This window comes from Blennius ocellaris (genome assembly GCF_963422515.1).
Source record: "Blennius ocellaris genome assembly, chromosome: 11".
Lineage (NCBI taxonomy): Eukaryota > Metazoa > Chordata > Actinopteri > Blenniiformes > Blenniidae > Blennius > Blennius ocellaris.
In genome coordinates, this window is record NC_137660.1 from 13,384,683 (window position 1) to 13,405,555 (window position 20,873).

The window sequence follows — 20,873 nt, forward strand, 5'->3', positions numbered from 1 at the left end:
CAAAGGACTAGTATGCAGTCACAATAAGTAGCCCTATTCATCTGCATATTTGACATATGACTGCACAGTGTGATGCAACCACACACATACAAAAAGAGCTTGAGTGCAATGTTTATTGCTCATACAATGCTACCCTGCTGCACAGTGGTTGTAGGAACATCTTTGTTTCTGGAGCACAATTCTCCACAGTCAGACATCTTTACTCATACTTTCCAAGTGTAGAACAAGCCTGTCTGGGTCAACGTTTAAAATAAAATGAACATGTTCCAGATGGGAGTTATTGAATGTGCATTTTAGCATTTAGTATTTTCTCATACCCTGCATATTTTCATAGAGCTAATCTTGAGCACCAAAATGTCAAGGACCTTAATTTCGTCGTCTCCTATGCCGCTCCGGTGCAAACACACTTCTCTCCTCACATCATTGACACAAAATTGATGAATAGATCCAGAGCTCTGCGCCACCTTTCTTACCTGCAGTTACAACCTCTTCTCTGCTGATTTGGCTTTTTTCTAACCTGGAGTACCCACTGGGCTCATCATCACTTCATCATGTGATTCTCAAGCTGTGCTTATATTTCTTGTGGCCTAACTCCCTTGTCCTGACAAAAGCAGGAAATAAAAAAAAACTGAAAACAGCTCATTTTAATTGAGTTAGCTCTGTATTCTGGGGTTGTTTCCAGACCCGAAACGGAAGACAAATGACTTTTGTGATGTACATGCAACAGCTGTAACAATAGGATGACCTGCCTCATGTTGCGTCAGTCTTCCTTTTGACCCATGGTGGCAGATTCTTCAAGTTGTGAGGTTAAATCTGTGATGTCAACAGCTCAAATAGCTTAGTTGTATAACCTTGCTGAGTGAGGCCACTGCCACCAGGGAGCACTCTTTTAATGGAAGTGTATCTGTGGTCTGCAGCTACTTTTATGTAAGTGCTACAAGTCAATGTAACACCCACAGGTTTTCACAGCACTCTTTGTTATTCACTTCACCTGTCAGTGGCCATAATGGATGATGTTTGTAGACTGCAGATAACCGTATGATTAATATTGCATGATAATAATTGGGGATTGTTTTGGTGGTCATTTTACTTGATATGTTTGAATATTGTCTTAACTAGTTAAAACATCCACTGAAATTCCAGATTGCCAGACACCTTTAGTAACTGACATATACTGACATAGACTGCTCGATTATGGAAAAAAATCATAATCACGATTATTTCGGTCGGAGTGTTGTGAAAGGTTGGAACTGTCCCATTCACTACACAACACACATGCAAAGATTGAAAATCTGCCTGCACTGGATGATTTCTTTCTAATTCCTCAACAGCAAAGATTCTTTTTATTTGTTACTATTAAAGTAAGCTGATGTCAAACACCACCTTGTTAAGACGTACATTTAATTTGCGAATCACTTGTATTTTCTGCAGACACTGATGGAAAAAGGTTGACATTTGGTGCAGGTTTGTAGTATGCATTGTACCAGGTATTGATTTTCTGTCACAGAGAACCTTTATTATTTGCACTCTGTCTGCAGTGTGGGAGCAAGATGGACAAACCAATCACACACTCTGAATAGTAACAGGATTGGTGCGCAAGTGTGTTGGCAGTGACGCGGCTGTATGAATTGCACTTTGCTTGAGAAGGGTGCTTTGCTTACTGATAGGGTGGATTGATTCAAGGATTTCTGTCATGGCAGCTGCGATGATGACTCTAGAAACAATGACAGTCTGATGAAATGCTGAAATTGGTTTTATTTTAGACTGGAGGGCTGTTATGTGGTTAGAGAAGCATCTCATGAGTCTTGCAGGTTTCATACGGTGGATTTTCATGAGTTACACATGCACTGTGTTTATAAGAAAGCTCATAAAAGCATAATTTGACACGGTATTGTGCTTGTAAGTCAGTACAGCAATTCATTTATCAATTTCATGAGTCGACTACAATTTTTGTGTTCAGTAGATTTCAAATTTCAATGTTTTTATAGGCATCAGTACTGTATGTGAATGTATAAAGTCATATTATGTCTATACTAAAGACACCAAGCATTTTGTTCACTTAAGTCAATTACTTTTTTTGAATGATGAGCAAATGGATGCACACCGTAACGTTTTTCACTGGTAACGGGCTAATGTGTACCATCCTGTATTAACAACCAAATAAAACAGTAGAGGTGAATGAAAACGATGTTTACTCGGAATATTATGGTAACAGTAGTTCTAGTAGTTTATACTAGAATTGATTTCAGTTGATTCAATTCACCCATTGATTGCACATTAGCCAGTTGCGTGGGGGCTTGACCTCACTCGTGAAAAGGTGTTCTCGCCATTGTTTGTGTGGACGAGGAAGGCACTTGATGCATTGTAGTTTGCACAGATAATTTCATCTCTCTGGTGTGGAGGCCACACCACCAGATGGAGCTTCATGCTTCCATAAATACTGAGCATAACATGTAAAGTGTCATGTTCACTGGAGCTTTTGCTCAGAATAATTGGAGTCCCTTTCTATGAGACCTTTACAAACACACCATATATACATCAGTGTTACCAGATAATATAATTGAGGCAGTGAATTTTGGTTTTCCTCCAATGTAGATGCAGTCATTGGCATTTTCCTTAAACATTTAATACATAGCTCACTGCGCGATGGAAATATTGGTTAAACTTTTCAGTGTACCAGCAGTTGGTCTGACTGCAGCGCCTCCTGAGGCTTGCCGTGGTGGAGTTGCGGTGGTCCACACCAGTGTGGCATGTTCACATCTACTCTAGTAGACTTACGCCCACGAGGTAAATCTAAAAGCAGGTGCCATGAAAACAACCTCATTAACTCTTCCATGGTTAAGAGTATATGATAACACTGTCAATGAGCATCCAAATGAGTACGTACTTCCTTATTTGAACAAGGTCTTCTGTCTGTGCATATAGGCTGTTTGTATTCCTTGTTTGAGTTGCACAAAATGTGATACTGTTTATTTTATTGGTGTTGGATTCTTGAGGGAGACAGAAAGAGGCAATTCTTTTGTTTTTAATAAGATCACGATATTGTCTTTTTGCTTTCAGTACTACTACTTATCACATTGCATTGAAGTGAATCCTTGTGCTGACATTACAATTACAGCAAACACAAGATAACACATCAGAAGAGGAGCAATGCACCACACTTGGCAAGACATAACAGGCAGCCTCTCAGTTTCACTGTTGTTGCTCTGTTTTTTTGGGTTTTGCCTCTACAACCAGTAAAGCTGAGGCCAAATCATGTGAATTTAGAGATTCAGCTATTTCAGTCTCAGTGTAGAAACCTGGCTTAAAGACTGAATGAAGAAAATACATGGACAACTGTGATTGATGTCATATTTCCTTTTCTTTGCTAGTGTTATAGTGTCAATTGTGGACCAAGGTAATTTATCACTCTGGACAGCAGACAAATGAAATATCAATGTCATTTTTCCTTGTTAGTTTTGACCTACACATATATTAATCCCGTCAATACAGCAGTTTGCTAAATTATAAAAATGTATTATTAGGAGTATTCTAGAGTTTGGAAGTTCACTGCTACCGTGTTCTCACTTGTTTCTTTGTCTAGTATCACTGAGAGAAAGTGAACTACATTTTCATTTTTCACATACAAATCCCTTATTATATCTACATGGTCACAGACTGTCTAACCAGTGGCTCTGTATTGCTACCCAGGCCTCAAGTGAGACAATAACATGGAACATGGTGTGCCGGATATAAGTTGCTTATGTCTCATTACTGAAGCAGCGAGGTGAGCTGCACATGCACTTAAAAGATGCGTTCAGCCATTTCAGCCATGCCCTCTTCATAAGCAGTAGAAATGTCTTCATTGCTATTTGCATCTTCTCATGTGTGCGTACGCATCCATTACGACTACTGGGACTAGCATGAGAGCGAGCGCTCACGTACGTGCTCAAGATAGGAAATGAGGCTGCCAAGCATAAAAATGTAGAGATTTAAGGTAATTAAGCACATGCTCTTGGATGCCAACAAAATGACAACAGTGGCTATTTTGAGTGGCTCTCTTTGACCTTTTTTCTGACAAATTAATTCCACGCGAAGAGCTTGTCAGTGACGCAGGTTGAGCCCTCAAAGGAGTACTCTCCAGCATCTAGCAGGGCTGCTTAGCAACCAGGTAGCGCTTCAGTAGGCAAACTAAGAGAGGAGGAAGCAAGTCCCAGGCTTGAAATAGTTATAATGCAGCAGCTCGGGTATCAGTCTTCAATGCAGTTAAAATAGTTTCGTTGACTGCAAAATAAACACTTGGAACATGGCTAAAACAACATAATGGACACGGAAACAATCAGCCAAAAAGAGGATATTTCCATTCTCTTGCTTAGTTTCTGCCAATGTTTCACAAACCCAAAGATCCACACAACACAGGGAATGTTTACACTGTGTTTCTAATCAGACCCATAATTGATTGAGCCCCACTACTCGCAGCACTCTCTGGTCAGATCTATTTTGTCTGCCTGAAATGTCAAATATTTGCTGATATCATCTACAAAAAAAGCCTTGTAATGTTTTTGATGAGAAAAAAAACCCCCCAAAAAACTAGTTTGTGTTCTGGCAAGGAGTTGTTCTGTTGCATGCTCACCTTTTGCATGGTTGATTTGATATGCCAGCTTCCTCCCAAAATACAAAGATACATTTCCTTTTGGCATTTGGTATCTCCAATTTTATTAGGGTGTGATTATCTGTGTGTGCGATAGTCACTTTCTTGGATGGACAGTTCTCCTGAATTTTACTCATTCTCAGTTGGAACTCCAGTAACTTCCTTTGCTTGTGATTTAAAGTGGAATAAAATGGATATGAGAGATGGATAGATTTGGTTAGATTCCTCTGCCAACCGTCCAAGTTGTAATCAACATCAATCAACAGCGGAGAAACAAAACTATTCAACAAGAACAATCCTCCAGTAAAACCACTGGAGTGAATAGGAAGAAGATCGTACGAGGACAATTGAGGCAATTCAACCCCAAACTTTGACCGAGCAGAGCCAATAAAGTGAGGATCAAGAATCCTCCAATTTGTCTCAAGGTTGTGCAGTAAAGAAAAAAATTACCAGTGGATTTGGAAAAATTAGAACGAGCAAAATAAATATACACAATATCTACTACAATTGTTGTTGGTGCATTATGCTTCGCCTCAGTCTTATGGGTAAAATAGTTTGCGTAGCAGACTACTGTGTAAACAGCTGTTGGTCATTATAATCTGAGTGCTCTGAGAGTTGGGAAGCAAAAAAAAAAAAACCTTTCAGTGTTTTAAGTTCTCACTGATGGGTGTAGGGATAAAGAAAATGCGTTTGACCTTTTGACTTTCTCTAAGATCAAAATAAAATTCCTGCTTCACTTTTGAAAAAACAGATGATTTCACCCCATTTTAGTTATTCAGCACCTTGGTTACCATGGCCCAAGGAGCTGAAAGATGCAATCGGAAAAGTCAGAAGAGATCGCCTGCAAGTCAGAAAATAACTGTATAGAAGAACAAGATTAATTTTTTTTTCTGAGATTTCCTTGGCCAAAAATAGGAGCAATGCTTTCAGCCGTTTAGTAACTGAATCAATGTACGTCAGACACAGACATCCAGATTGTTTTCTTAGATTCTCAGATGTGAATCACTGCACCTCTGTAAGCCGAGGATTTATTTACAGTGCTGTCTTGACACTGTTTCTTTTAATAAAGTGGAGAGTAATATTTTTATCTAGAGAGAGGAGACGGCTTGTGTTGTAAGTCCGGGAATAGAAATCATGGCAGAATAAAATCTTGTTTATTTTACAACAAACAGTTGGATCCTATTTCTGGAGCTCATGTGACAGAGGATCATTCTCCTATAATGGTCTCCTATATGTGCGGCTACTCGTATTTCTCAAGAAGCAATGGCAGATATAACACTGACTCATATTGGCTATAACATTGTTCTGTTTTTAATTGGTGAAATTTCACTGACTTTTCATTAGTTTCTAAGGCATTGTAGTAAATAATTGACCCGCAAGCTAAAATGTGCTTCTTCTGTTCAGAAAATGTTTTTTTTTATTTATTCATTATTTAGTTGCTTGCAAAGAGCCGTAAAATTATCCCTTTCACTAGAAGGCTGACGCTTTTCGTGGTTGGAAGGTTATAATACAAAGAAGAAAATCTACTGGTGTGTAATATGCCTGCAGTCCAAAGGGAAAAGTAATTGGGTGTGTAAAATTTTGTCCACTAATAACCATTTGTTGTGCGTCATTAAAGCCTACCTCATTAAATTGCTTAATTAGTCTTGCCTAAGAGTTACCCTGAACAACCAGCATTTGACATCTGGTATTTCAGGCTACCTGTGGCTTTGCTGCACCACCAGCCTCCAGTTCTTCTCATTTAACTGTGCAACAAACAAGGAATGAGTTTCTTTGTTTTGATGCACCACCGTACCACTCTAAATGATAATAACAAGTGTAATGTTACAAGGTTTCTGAGATGAGCAAGTCCCTCACTAACATAATAATTACATATACGAAGTAACAATTACTGGTTGAGTCACAGCAGTGTCTTACACTGTACCAGTGACGGAGCTGGGAAGCTTTGTGTCGTCTCTCTTGGTGTGTACATTCAAAGGTGGGACATGGTTGATGTAATCTATTGCCCATGTGCACCGGGCAGCCCCTGCTGAGCTCTGATGGCTTTGCTCCTTAGAGGAGATCACTCGCCTCCCAGCTGAGCGTGTGCACAAAGTGTCAGCACCACTTTATTTCACCACATCCGAGCTGCTCCTGCATCGGATTCGCAGAGAGCCCACTGTGTTGAGATAGTTTGAGAGATAGAAAGACCAAATGACGCCTGGCAGGCCTCTACACTAGTTGAGCCTCCCTTTTAATCCCATTCCCCACATGGGCCCAGTGTAACAGAAGGTAAAAATAAACTACAGATCACACTTACAAGCCAATTTCAGAGGAAATGGAATAACACCGTGTCAGTTTTGTCTCCTGTTGTTAGTTGTTTGACTCTCAGGCTACCCCTCCACTGACCTGAGTAAAAGTCAATCCCTTTGTGTTTGAATTCCTTCATTCCCTTTTGCTTAAATGTTGGTTTACCGAAAGGTTTACAGTACAGAAATGCCTGAATCTCACATGCAGCATCATTTGGCATGTATTTGCAATGTCTCATGTCATTCACTGTTCAACTGGTCTCATTTACAAGCAGAAACAATAATGAAAATCCACATAAAACAAGGACTTTGTCTATTATCAAAGCAAGTGACTCCTGTAGTTCTTTTATGTACACACAAGTACATAACATTAACCCAATTACATTGCAAACTGTGAGAAAAAAAAAACTTGAGTGCAGAATGAGGGTTTTAAAATGCAACGTTCTGGAAAGAAGATAATGCAGCAATCTCCATGGACCATTCCGGCCAACAGCGAATACATTCACGGACCACTTCACTTCATACGCTGGTACAATCTAATGTAATCTAATGCAACCTTACAAGGCCTTCACAAGGGAAATACTGTCAGCAGAGCAGTATTCATTTTGTAGGCTGTAGATTGAAGGAGCCTTGGGCTAAACGTATACATATACATTTTATTGGATCGACAATCCTTAATATTTTCCATTTCACTCAGATTCTACAGATACTGTTTCACTTGTTACATTTAATATGAGCATAGAAGAACAGAGCAGTGGTCTCATGATGTATTTCAGGTCTTTTTTTTCCTCATCTTTCTTTGAGGCATGCCAAACAAAGTTGAAGGGTTGTCACGACTGGGACAGGAGACTGACAGGATGTCAGCGTGGACCCTACTGGACTACTGCATTGTTAACTTCATCATTATCAGCAGTCCAAGCAGCCGGGTGCGTAGACAGTACTTAAAAATGTCTGCAGTCGTTTAATACCTCCAAGCCTTTAGTTGCGTGATACTAGTAATTTTGAGGCCATGTTTTGCAACAGATTGCCTCCCAACAGATGTTGCGATAACATCTCATTACTGTGACGGCAGGGACAGTCAGCTCTGTGTGTTATCATGACTCCCCAAAGGTCTTTACCAACCACTCTAGGAATACCCTTACATAATTGTGTTAGATTGAAGTCGACCAACAGGAGAGTAAATTCCCTTGCTCCAGTCGATGATGTAAGACGTGAATATTAGGCAGGGAAACTCCAAATCCCAGTAATCGTTAGAGCCAGTTCATTGCAGGCTCACCATTCCCAGATGATCCGGCGGCATTAATCTTGTGGACTCAGCACAATAATCCATTGATAGTAACTGAGAAGGAGTTCTCTTTTCAGACTCAGCGTGTACAGTTCCTCTCTGTGTCGTACATCCTACAATTTCCCGGGCATGCATCTGTGCCCTGTTTTGACTCATGACTGGAATTCTCCGCCTTCACCATTTCCCTTTGTTTATCTCCAGCTGGCAGAATGACTGCTGTTGGTGCACGTCTGTTCTCTCTGCCCCTTCACCGCAACTGAACCCTGTTTGTAATTTCCCACTACATTTGAAGCTGCACCTATTAGCCATGGGAATCCATTCCTTTCTGTGATTTGAAGAAGTCTTGAGCTCTTACAACCCCCAGACAGCCGGATACATCCACAGGATCAATTCGCCTCGCTGACACAATACAATACTGCAGTCTCTGTTTCGAGAGCATGCACTTGATGTAGCTGAATTCACGTCACAGCTGAGTAAAGGTGTAACTGCAAAAAACTGGAAAAGGCACCATTTAACACTCGTCCTGTTCATGTGTCCATAGTTGTGTTGTGTTTAAAATCATCTCTCGAGCTAGTTGTTGGGTTAACAGGCAGGATGACGGCGCTCGAGATGACACTGGACGACATGCTGATCGCTGCAATGCATTACGGGAGTTGGGTTGGTGGTATTTCAAATGTCTTTATTTAGGGTTATATTAGGATTGTTAGTGTTGGTAATGATTGTGTTATGTGGTGTTTGTGTTGCTTAGTTTATGTAGTTAGTTGATGTTGTTAAGTTTAGTTTAGAAGTTGGCAACCAGGAGTGAAGAGGGTTTTTTTGTCATGTCGTCCTGCCATGGTGTTCCTGATTGGCATGTCAAAATAAAAGCCTTTGCTGGTTGCAGTTGGTCTGAAGGGAAAAGTACGGTTTCATTTGTCAATACCACGCATTGCTTGTCACAATACGTAACTGTCATTGATGTCGACATTGAGGACACTGCCTACCCAATCCTGATGCTCACAGCACATTGCTGTTTGTCACATTTCACTTGTGATTTAAGTCCAACCCTCTCTTTGTTATCAGATAAAACAAAGCCATTAATAATGTTGCATATTTACACCACCAGCTTAAGTTTAAGAACTAACAACAAGTTTAGAAACTCAGGGTATCACATATGACATGTGATTCTTGGGCTCCCTGAATTCATAAAATAATGCTTTGACTCAACTTTTTATACAAGGTTTATTGGACACTAATGGACTTGGTCGCCTAAAAAGACAATAGAGAAGAAAAATACAGATGAGAGTGTCATTAAGGACTGGTACAAATAAACTGTGAATTTTCCATGTTTAGAAAAAAAATAAATGTCAAAGAATGGGGGGGGGGGGGGGGGGGGGGCGGATCTGCTAAGTCCACTAGATAAAATAGAGAATGCATGCATTTGTACATGTATAGTCAAATGTATTGACTTCTTCCACTCTGACATGACGCCCTACCACCAATCCAAAGGTGTCCAGCTATGTGGTGAAAGAAAGAAAGCAAACATACTTTCTTAATCCCCTTGGGGAAATTCCTTCTCTGCATTTCGCCCGTCCTGTTTAACTATTCATGCTGAGATCAGTGGGCTGCCATGGTGTGGTGCCCGGGGAACAGTTTGGGTCAATGGTCTTGTTCTTGGACCCACAGTGGTATTTTGTCAGCAGTGGAATATGAAACTGCAAACTTCTGATCACTTCTGATCCCAAGTTTTGGTTATTTAACACCATATCAATCCATACAAAAATTATTTTCTTTGTATATATTTGCTGACATAATAGGTATCCTCTTATATTTGGGATCTAACTGTCACCTGTCAATGTTTGGATGAGTTCTGCTTGACAACAACATGGGGGGTCTCAGAAACAAGAGGATAATGCTAGATTTCATCCGCCAACACATGACTGAACTAGTCAAATGTCCAGCACCTTGATGATCATACCAGAGGGATGACAAGCTAGCTACAGGTGTTGTTGTTGTTTACAAGCCATCAAACTGTTTTGTAATGCTAAATCACAAATACTTTGGATTGCAATGAGGATGACATGCTGTAGGATGAGCAGGCAGTCCCGGAGCATAAGAGCAATGATAGCTGGAGCAAATTCAGGAGTCTGAGAAGAGTGTAGGTAAAACTCAGTTACCAGGAAAAATCGTATACATTTGGAAAAGCTGCACTGTTCAGCCATACAAACACCTGCGCGTCTCTGTGTACACCCCTTAATGTGTCTATGTCCTGGTAGAAGAATTAAAATTGTTAATGACAGCTATTTAATCCAATGCCATTTTCCTATAAGTTTTTGTTTAGTTAATAAGATTTAATTTGAAAAACCTTTTTATTGAAATGTGTGCAAAGTTGGTCCATCTCGAACACTTGTATGCCATATTGGGGGAGACCACAAATTGGTGGGTGTCCTTGAAAAACTCAAGACCTGCAGACTAAAAAAACCCAGCCTCGACAGTGAACATGTTGCTCCATGGGACTGGACAGTCACATATGCCTTTAGCAAAACACAAACTGGTGTCTTCCCCAGTGACTTGAGACTGTCACACATTATCAAATCCACCATGAAGAGGTAACACAATTACAAACTCTGATAGGTGTGATTTTCACATCGACTTTCACCAACAACAAACACACCAGCCCAGTGAATATGGCATTTATTCAACGGGCAGTGATAACACAGGGGTGGTTGTACGATATGAATGTACCAGATGTTTTTTTAAAGGACCACGTATACATTTTTATTGCATCATCAGTCGGTAATGATGGCAGTCGGTGTTTACATAAAAAGATAAGACCAAAGGTAAAGCAGTTTAGGGCTGTGAAAAGAAGAGTAAAATGTCCAGTGTCGGTAAAATCTTCCTCCCCCACAACTTTCAGACCTCATTACATTCACACATGCCTCGCAGTTGTTTTCTGTTTCTACTTTCTCTTGATGCCACCTTGCAATATTGGCTTGTGTTATGACTCAGTGAAAGAGTGAACATATCCATGAACACTGCAGACAAGATGATCGGTTTAAAAGTTAGATTTATTATAATGTTTCTCCTGGGTTGTTTCTTCTTCTCGTGCTGTTGTGTTGAAGAGTGTACACTGGAGGAGTACACACAAACACCCTTGTCCACCTTTGCCCCCCCCCCCCAAAAAAAACAAGAAAAATGAAAGTAGGAACTGAAAGATGGGCATGAGAGGCCAGCCAAACAGAACAGTGTGCAGTGCAGGGCTGTAGGAGCCAGTACCGACACGGGGATGAGGAAAGAACCCAAACAAAGCTCAGAACAAAATTAAAGCAAATAATAGGATAACTGGTCTAGCCAAGCCAAAACCATCCAAAAAAGAGCGACGTGGCACAACATGGAGAAGAGGCACATCCTGGGAGGCAGAAATGGAGTGAGTGAGTCATTGAACGAGAAACCCGGCCTATTTATGAGCAGAGCGGGAGCATTTTAAATAAGAAAATACTACAGAAAACTAATTAGACTCGCCAAACAGAATAGGCTCAAACCGCTTGATGTATAATAACTGTATTAAGAAAAATAATGGGGAGAAAATACCAATAGGAGAAAATCAGGTGATATTCCATTGCTCTCCTCCTGACAGCTGGTTTCTCTCTGATTGCTTTGCTACAACTACAAACAGGCTGGTTCCAAATTTAATCAATCAAAACATCATTTAAAAAAGTTCCTTTCAAGCTCAACCAGACGCCTTATAAATGATTGGAAGATATAGTGAAGCGATTAGAACTTTGAAGTGTCCTTCAAATTCCTATTTTGTGCAACAAGCCATCAAGCTCTTGATACATTTCAGCAGGATTTTGGGGTTTGTGGATAAAGAAATAACTAAAAGGTAGGATAATCATGATATCAGGAGAGTGACAGTTTATCTTCCATTGTCTTCATATCTGCATTTTTTGGTGCTGCCAAAGGAACATACATGCAAAATAGCAAAGGTGGACAATTATTATATTGTTTATATAAAATCGCCTGATTCCTCTTCCTGGTTTGCTGCACCCGCCTTGAGACAAACAACCATCGGTTCACCTTGATTTGTCATCTATTATCCAATAAGGGTCAAGAATGCTTCCAAAATACAACAGGACACCAGAGACCATCTCTTCTTGGCATTATCTGGTGCGGCTGAATGTCCAAAACATGGTGAAGCGTTTCAGATGGTACTGAGCAACCGTGTCTCATGTTATTTATGGAAGAGAGAAGAAGCAGACTGTAGAATCTGCTTTCCTATTTTGAGTAGCACATTTGTTCACAGTTGCTCTTCCACACCCACACATAACTTTGTTCCTATGATACAGCTAATTTGCAGAACATCTTCTGAGTCACAAACGAGGTCTTCTGGCAGTTTCCACCTTTCCCTTTTTTCTATATTTTTTTTTCTTTTGTTCTGCTCATATTCTCTTTTATGAACAAGGACATTTTCATCTGAGGTTTTTGAAAAATCTACTTCTGCTTCAGTATCTCTACTCTCAGACTCGACTCTTCATTATTTATTGCTCACTTAATTCATCATTTTCTGTGAGTCATAGTTTTTAACTGCCTTTCTTTGTGAGTTCCATCATTAAGCGAGAGACTGAATTATGCCCAATTCATATGTTTCTCCTGAGATCAAATGAGAATTGTGTAACATTAGATTGTATTATTGTAATTATCGTGAAAACTGTTTATCAAGCATATCTACATGGTAGATTCCCAGAGTAAGGCAAAACCCTCTTAACTTTCATTGGAAGCCACTTGTTAGGAAACTCGTCGTAACTCCATTTGATTGAAGAGAGATCGCAGTCTCATCATTTTTCCAGAAATGTCACCTGAAACGGCATTAAGAGTGACGGCAACGTCGCTCATGGCTGTCAACTGCGGCATTGTCAACAAAGGTGGTTTCAATCATGAAAGGTGCTTTCCGTAATCAAGAAATGATTGGTCCATTGGCAGTTGCTAGGCAACTGCATCGACATTATTCTCCCAAGTCAAGGAGCACTGATGGGGGATTTAAATGGAGAGGCATATGACAGCATTTCAGCATATGGAAGGGTTACCAGTGCATGCAGTGAGATGCTCCTTATTTACTGTTTTAGCACCGATGGGAGGTGGACATGATGGTGGTAAACATCAATAATCAAGGGGCCATGTGCATTGGTAAGTCTCATTATGTTGAGGGACATAATGAATCCATGCCTTCCTTTTGCACCTCAGAGAGAAAAAAAAATGTGATGATGGACACAGATGTTTTCATTACTGTGAAAGTGAAGGCTGAAAAACACAATTGATCAGTTTTTCAAATAAACTGATGAGGATTTAACAGCTGAATGCCATAAAGAATATATCATTTTGTGAGTCTTGCCTTCATTTAAAGATGTTACATGCTCAATAATCACATCGCAAAACATTATAATAAGGCACACTGGGCCCGCCATCATGCGCTTGATTTACTGCTTGTAGTACTGATGAGTCCCTTTTTTTTCTCTTGGTGATTTGTCTAATTGCTTGTTTCATCTGGCAATTAATGAGGCAAATGTCTCATTGCAATTACTTGAAGAATGCACCTTTTAAGAATGTACAAGTGCTTTATAAATGTCTACATAAATGATAGAAGAAAGAAGGTGTAGAGAAGAAGCTTTTTATCTGTTTTTATCACCTATGTGAAAAGCTTAAACCTGCACATTTGGGGAAATGTTGAAACTTTATATATAGTGATTATTAAACAATGATCATTTGATTAAGCATTCCTATTTATTTCCCTATATTGCATACTTCATCTATTCAGATTTGTGCAGGCTCATTATATTGTCTTCAATGTAAGAAATATGTTTGCCTGTACTGTTACCAGACTTTCCCCTCTCCTCCTGGTGTTCCTCCTCATGCTTATTATTAGGGAAAGGGAAAGGTCTGGTGCTTCTTGCTCACTGTGGAAACCTTCAGGAGGGTATTTGACGACAGAAGCCTGAGCACATGCTGTGTAACCTTCAGTCACCTCTGCAATCCTAAATGTGCATGCCATTCCTACGGAATGCTGTCCTGCCTTTGTGTACGTCTCTGGCACAGTTGTGCCGTCAGATTGCTGACAGGGTTTGGTGGTTTTCACCGGCCGCATGTCAGAAAGAACTGGATAATTAAATGGCATTGAGTTATGGCCACATTTGCCTTTGTTGCATTATCTTTTTTTATCTCATCTAATTGAAACTATATTACATCCAATAAGACACTTTTCATTAATATCTCAAAGAGTCAGTGGCTGCGAAGATACAAGTGACATGAATGATTAAAAACAGCAGGTCATCACATCACAAATGGCAGACCACCGTGTGCTTGCTACCTTCAGTAGGTAATTGGCTCAATCGATTTTTCTGCCGGAACAGTTTTGATTAGCTCGATGACCATTTGACTTCACAGCGAATAGTTTCAACACAGATTTCCAATATGTCTACTGGTCACTCATCACTGTCATTAATTATGAGAGTTATATCAGTTCCAGACTGAACAGGTCATCACAGAAATGAAAAATATATTAATTTTATTTTTGTGGGCCATTGGGTTAAAGGATAGCTGTGGCTGGCTCGATTCTTCATCTATCCTTGTCCATTTGTTTTGAGATTTAGTGTCTTTGAGAACCGCAATAAACTGCCGGATTATCTGGAATGTGTGTGAGCACCTTGCATGGCAGTCATTATCATATTGGTATGTGACGGGTCATGTCAAGCATGTCAAGACTGCCTATGCGTTAAAATGCACTATATAAGTAAAGCAATTTCCGATGTAGTGCTTTACCTTGTGCAGGTGATCCTTATACTATGCATCAGCCGTATGATTTCTGGAGAAAAAGAAACATGTTTTTATTCACATGCCTTAACTGAAATGATGAGGCATGAACTCTGAGTTATTTCATGTTTGCGCTCAATGATGTGTCTGCTTCTTACCTTCGTTCAGAGATACTCATCACTCAGAGAGAACATTAGTACACACTGTTGCTTTACAGAGTGAAAGCACCAGAGTGGTTTGATTTTGTACATGTTTTTGCCCATGTGGGTGCGTGACTCTACCTCCTGGCAGCAGAGGTAACTTTCAGTCAATGACAATCTGCCTTGATTTGACTGGTTTGTCCCCATGGAATCCAGAGGCATTATTCATTGATGCTGGTCAATAGGTCCACTGCATTCTAGCCAACATGACAGAAAACCACCATGGCTGTGCATGAGCAGGGTGATAGGGGTTTCTATTGTCATCAGACCTGGCATGTGATAAAGAATGTGTATTTAAGTTGATTTTTCAAGTCTGTGAACAACATGTTTTACTTAAATTTTTTTACATTTGAACAGAAATATGTTTTCTACTCCTGATTTTTTTTTCCAGCTCTGAGGATGTTTCAAAGTTACAGTGAATGTATCGAAGTAGCTGAAGGTACTAGCTATTGAGTCACACCATTAATGGATGAATAAGCAAGATTTACGGTTTCATTTTCCATGATAAATCAATCAGAAAAAAACTGTTTAATGGAATTCTCTGATTGTCAGGCATGTTGTTAACATTCTTTATGAACTCAAAGAATAATGACCTATGCCAATGAATGTTTGGGTGATGGTTATGTTTTTGTCTGCGTGTATTATTTATTAATTTCCAACTTTTTGCAAAAACTATTCAGTCAAGGTCTAGGTCACGAAAAGGTCAAAAAATTATTTTTGTCATAACACTGTCCATTTTAATCCAATTGATGTCAAGCCGACGCCAAAAATGTTCACTTTTCAAATTCCTATTCTCTTGATATGCCACATGATGCAGTGACGTCATGAGCCTTGTTAGTGGTTGGGGGTCAAAGGTCAGGGGATCACATGGAAATTGTAAAATGTGTGTACATTTGTGTCAAACAGTGATAATATAAAGCGATTCAAAGGACCTTGACAAATAATCGAAGGAGTGGTATGGTGTATCAAATAACCTTGTAATCCATTGGGTTCCATGGCATGGTGACAAATGTGGCATTAGCAAAGGTGTGCGTTCTACTGAGTGCCTGTTCTAGTTTAGTTTGAAGCTGAATGTTGATCTGTGTCATTGATAATAATCAAACCATGGATCCATGTGTACATATGTCACCTTTAGGGAATATTGCTGTGTAGATAATACAGACTATTATTGAAACCATCTGCAATTTACCGGGTCACATGTTGTCAGGGAACCTCAATATGGATCAATATGATATTGATGCGCATTCGCATGAACCAGCGTGATTACTGCTGTCTCTGAGCACGAATCTCTGCAGACTTGCAGAACATCTGGTCCTGCTTTGAGCCTCACTTCAGAGGGGGGGGGGCTTCATCTGTAACCTGTACATGATAGACTGGTATTATGTAATGCAAGTCTGAAAGGGAATTGTTTGTGGATTAGGAGATACCTCTTCCTGCTTGTCTTCAGGAAGATAGTTCAAAATTTAGCAATAAAAAATGCAACTAATGTTTTCACTTACATTAGTTTGACAAATTTTGCCATTTTCTCCTAACATTCATGTTTTGTCTGATTCTACTTCTGTTTCAGGTGTGCACCATGGCATCTAAACCTCATCCGCCTCTAATGAAGAAGCACAGTCAGACAGACCTGATAAGCCGACTGAAGAGCCGGAAGATCCTCGGGGTTGGTGGTGAGGATGACGATGGCGAAGTGCACCGCTCAAAGGTCAAGTCACTTCACATGAACCTATCTCTTCTAAATGTATTCAGAATAGGCATTAATGGAGAAAATAGACTTGAATGCCCTCTGCATGTATGCAACTCGGTCATTTAAGTGGTTGCCTTAAATGACCACCTTTTATGTGGATAATAGCACAGGAATCCATGGGTACTGCAGAAGCATTTGTTAACCCGAAGAAAAGTTATGGATTTTTGTTAAAAGCTGCAGTGGGCTACTAATTGGCTCATCACTCTCCCATTGTGTGCATTTGCTCCTTGTGCCTCATTGAATTTAGATCGCATAATCCACTGAGCTCTTTCAGCTCCACTGAGACGTGACCGGCTCTCTTGGGAGACCGCCTGCCCCCCCCCCAATCTGATGTATTATTTTCCTGCCTCAGATGTATTCCCTCGTACATATAGTCGGAGGATGTCAAAGCACAACAGCACACACAGTGGCAGACAACACAACAGTGAAAGTTGCAAGTTAACAATGGATGCTTGTGCTGTTCAATATCAGGACACATACAATAAGTCATTATTTTTTTCATCAGATTGCATGACAATGAGCACTGACATAGCAGATCGTTCGCCGCTGAAATATTAATCAGGCAAGTGGGAAATGGGAACAGAGCAGAAGGGAGCAGGCATACGGTGGCTGCTGATAGCGTGTGATGAAATGCCGGCCCTCTTTTCTCAGCCCTTCCGAGTGTTTGTTTTCTCTCTCAATGTTTTAGCACAGAGCCTAACCCAGACATCTGCCACTCCGATCCCTGTCACGAAGTGTCCTGATGGAGATGGAAACACAGGCCCCTGAAGAGAAACAATTTATGTCTCAATTTCTATGCCAATGATCTGGACAAGAGTCTTGAATTTTGACTGTAACAACTGAAGATCTTTCATGAGTCACTGAAAAACAAGGCAACAGTTTGGTTCATGCCTGTGCAATATTTCCCATTCAGAGTAAAATTGTTGCTGTCATGTTGCGTTTGGCCTCAATTGTTCTGCTCGTCATTTTATTCAATCTATCATTGCCACAGATTTTAGCGGATAGGGAGCCCTTGGGGTCTAAATGTAAGGTTAGCTGTGTTGGAGAGGAAACCGTCGACTTTATCCCTGTGCACCATGTAAACAAAGGAAGGAAGTGCTCCCTTGTCTCTTCCTGCCTCTATTACTGCTTGGAGATAAAATTACTGTTCCTATAATAAGAAAAGAGGCTTTGAATCTGTACCTGTGTTACCTTAAGTGGGTGTAACTACGCTCGGGGAAAGTACTTTTGCCTGATACGTTTCCTGGAGCTTCTTTCTTCCATAATGCCCCACTTTAGTTGCAACAACCAGTCGTTGGCAACAGCAGTGCAGGCCTTTTATAAGTTGGTTCTCCTACAACGTCTGCTTTATATATTGTGTCACTTCGTGTTACTATGCATATGATATGCACTCACATTCATCAGATGAAGCACATACAAACCTTTACAAGTCTTAGGTTGAAGCACAATAGCTTCTGGCTTTATCTGAATATGTTTCATGCTCTTTGGCTGAAAAGTGCATCATTGTGTGCAGAGTATGGCTGACTTCAGTGATTGATGACAATTCCAGGCCACAGCAGCTGTGGTTTAAGTATCCCTGCACAAACATCATGGTGTGTTTGTTTTCCTTTCCTGTTACCTCCCCCCCCCCCCCCAACTCCCTTCCTCCTTCATCTACCCCAAGCCAGCTCGGTGCCATCGGGTGACGCTCTGTTCCCTTCTGGGTATTTCTCATGCCAGTCATGAATATTTATGTGTTCCTGTCAAAAAACAGCCCCTGAAACCACAGCACACGAGGGCTGATTCACCTGCTAGCATGACCACAGATGGGTTAATGTACAGAGATTGTAACTCCTGTGCAAACCAAGGAGGGATTTATACTCCTCACATGGATAATTTCAGTCTTTTAATAGATCAACAATCACCAAATATTTAAGTGTCTGAAAATAATCTGAAACTAATTGTTTTTTTTCCCCCCTCCTAATTTTGGACACATTAAAATTTCATAAACCATAAAAGCCTGAAGGTTCTTAAAAAGAATCTTAAGAGTGCATGTGTTGATGCTTTTTTTAAAATAAAAAAATAAAAAGAAGAAAAACTTGTTCCCCAAGTTTCTTCTGTATTTTGTTATGACAATTAAACATGCTCTGAACTCAAGTGGTGTGTCGAGCTCTCAATGTGCATTTTATCTAAATCACATACAGTATAGCTACAACCCACGAGGCCCAAAACCCTGAAGGTATTTCTGTGGCTCACCTTCTGAGACATACAGTATATACTATTGCTCTTGTTTTCTTTCATCAGTGTGAATTATTTTGGGGTCGGCTAATTGTTTGAAATATGCCATGAGAAACAACTGAAATGTATAATATATACTGGGATGAAATGTGCACAAAAGAAATTTCCAAATTATTCCTTCGGTTTCATTTATTTTTCAACCATTCTTCCATTGGTTGTTGGCCTGCAAACGCTGCTGGCCAGAAAATGATTGATCTTTCCAGCTTTAGTGGTTTTCATGCTTGGATGTACTTTTAGTCTCTCTGATGCCATGTCCGACTCCAACACAAGAGCCCCTTCTGAGGGAAAAATTATTTAATGATGAAGGCAGGTCATTGATGTCGGGAGGCTGAAGGCTCAGGATGAAGGAATTCAACTTAGCAGCCATCAAACAATCCTAACCTGTCACAGGGTCACTGGGTGTTCAAGCAGAAAACTTCGCTTCTCCTTTCCTCCCCCAATGTGGCTTTACCTGGGCAGTTTGCTTCCCTCTGTGCTTTTCTCGATGTATAGCTATAAAACGGATAAACCACCTACTGAAAAGTGATTACTTAATCTTTTCCTCTACCTTTTGGTTTCAGTGGTTGCAAATTCTTCTTTTTTTTTCTTATATATTTTTGTTTATAGAATAGAACTCCATAAATTGATCAAGTAAAACATATACATACAGATATCCACACATAAAAGTGGATCTTACATGTTTTTACTGTACTACACAAGTTTGAAGACTATAAACTCTTAAATTCAGCAGATTTTTTTTTTTTTTGTCCACCAATCATTGATTATATTTATATGAAATTTTAACCACAGATAGATATTAGCCCATGAATGATTGAGGTCATTGAAGTGATCCGTATCCTGATTCTGGATCAGGATTTCATTTTATAGACTTTTAAGGATTGCGTGAAAACATCATGGCAGATTTTCACAAAATGTTCACCACTGATATATGTTGGGACAGCGAAAGCACCTTTAAAAGTTAGAGGTCATCTGGATCTGGATTTTCTTTTCTGAGTCCAGGTCAACCTTTGGTGGATGTGAGAAATCTCAGATTGTGTTTGTTACCAGCGCTTTAACTGAATTATTTGGGCTTTATTCACATATTTCATTGATTTCCAGGCAGTCTGCATCCGACAAGGCCTGCATTAAATGAGGTGACCGAATGTCTTCTTTTGACATCCAATCTTCATGTCCCCTCCAGGACACGTTTTTAAGTCATTTTAGCAAAGCATGTTGAGTAATCTCTGAGAACCTTGGTGAGATTTTGTATTGTTGAATAACAGATTTTTCTATCAATATAGAAAGGGTATACTTTGAATCTATCAAAAGTATGAGGCATCTTTGAATGAAATTTGAGATCATCAAATACCTTGAGGCTGGGCGAAGTCTCCACCTTTTAAAAATGAAAATATGGCTGCCCAATGTAAAAGATGAAAAAGAAGAAAAAGATACACACTGTGACAAGGATAATTGTCAGATTATTTTATTCTAGTATAAACCTAATGTGGTTTCAGGGCTATAACAGTTTCCATATTTGGATTGCATGTTCTTCCTGTGCCTGACCGAGCGACTTCTGTTTTTCTTTTTCTCACACCATACAAAATCAATGGGTGGGTTGATGGAAGGCTGCTTAGATGGAGGTGTGGCCTGATGGATGTTACCTGGATAGGTTTAGTTCAGATAG

At 39.9% G+C, this 20,873-nt stretch overlaps 1 protein-coding gene across 1 annotated transcript in view; it reads left to right on the forward strand.

The window, feature by feature from the left end:
• tp53i11b (tumor protein p53 inducible protein 11b) overlaps positions 1-20,873 on the forward strand; it is a 36,861-nt gene that overhangs the window by 9,385 nt on the left and 6,603 nt on the right. The window contains exon 2 of the mRNA XM_080505080.1: positions 16,754-16,891. Coding sequence (XP_080361206.1) covers positions 16,763-16,891 — 129 coding nt within the window. The 5' untranslated portion in view covers positions 16,754-16,762. The remainder of the gene's footprint in view (positions 1-16,753; positions 16,892-20,873) is intronic.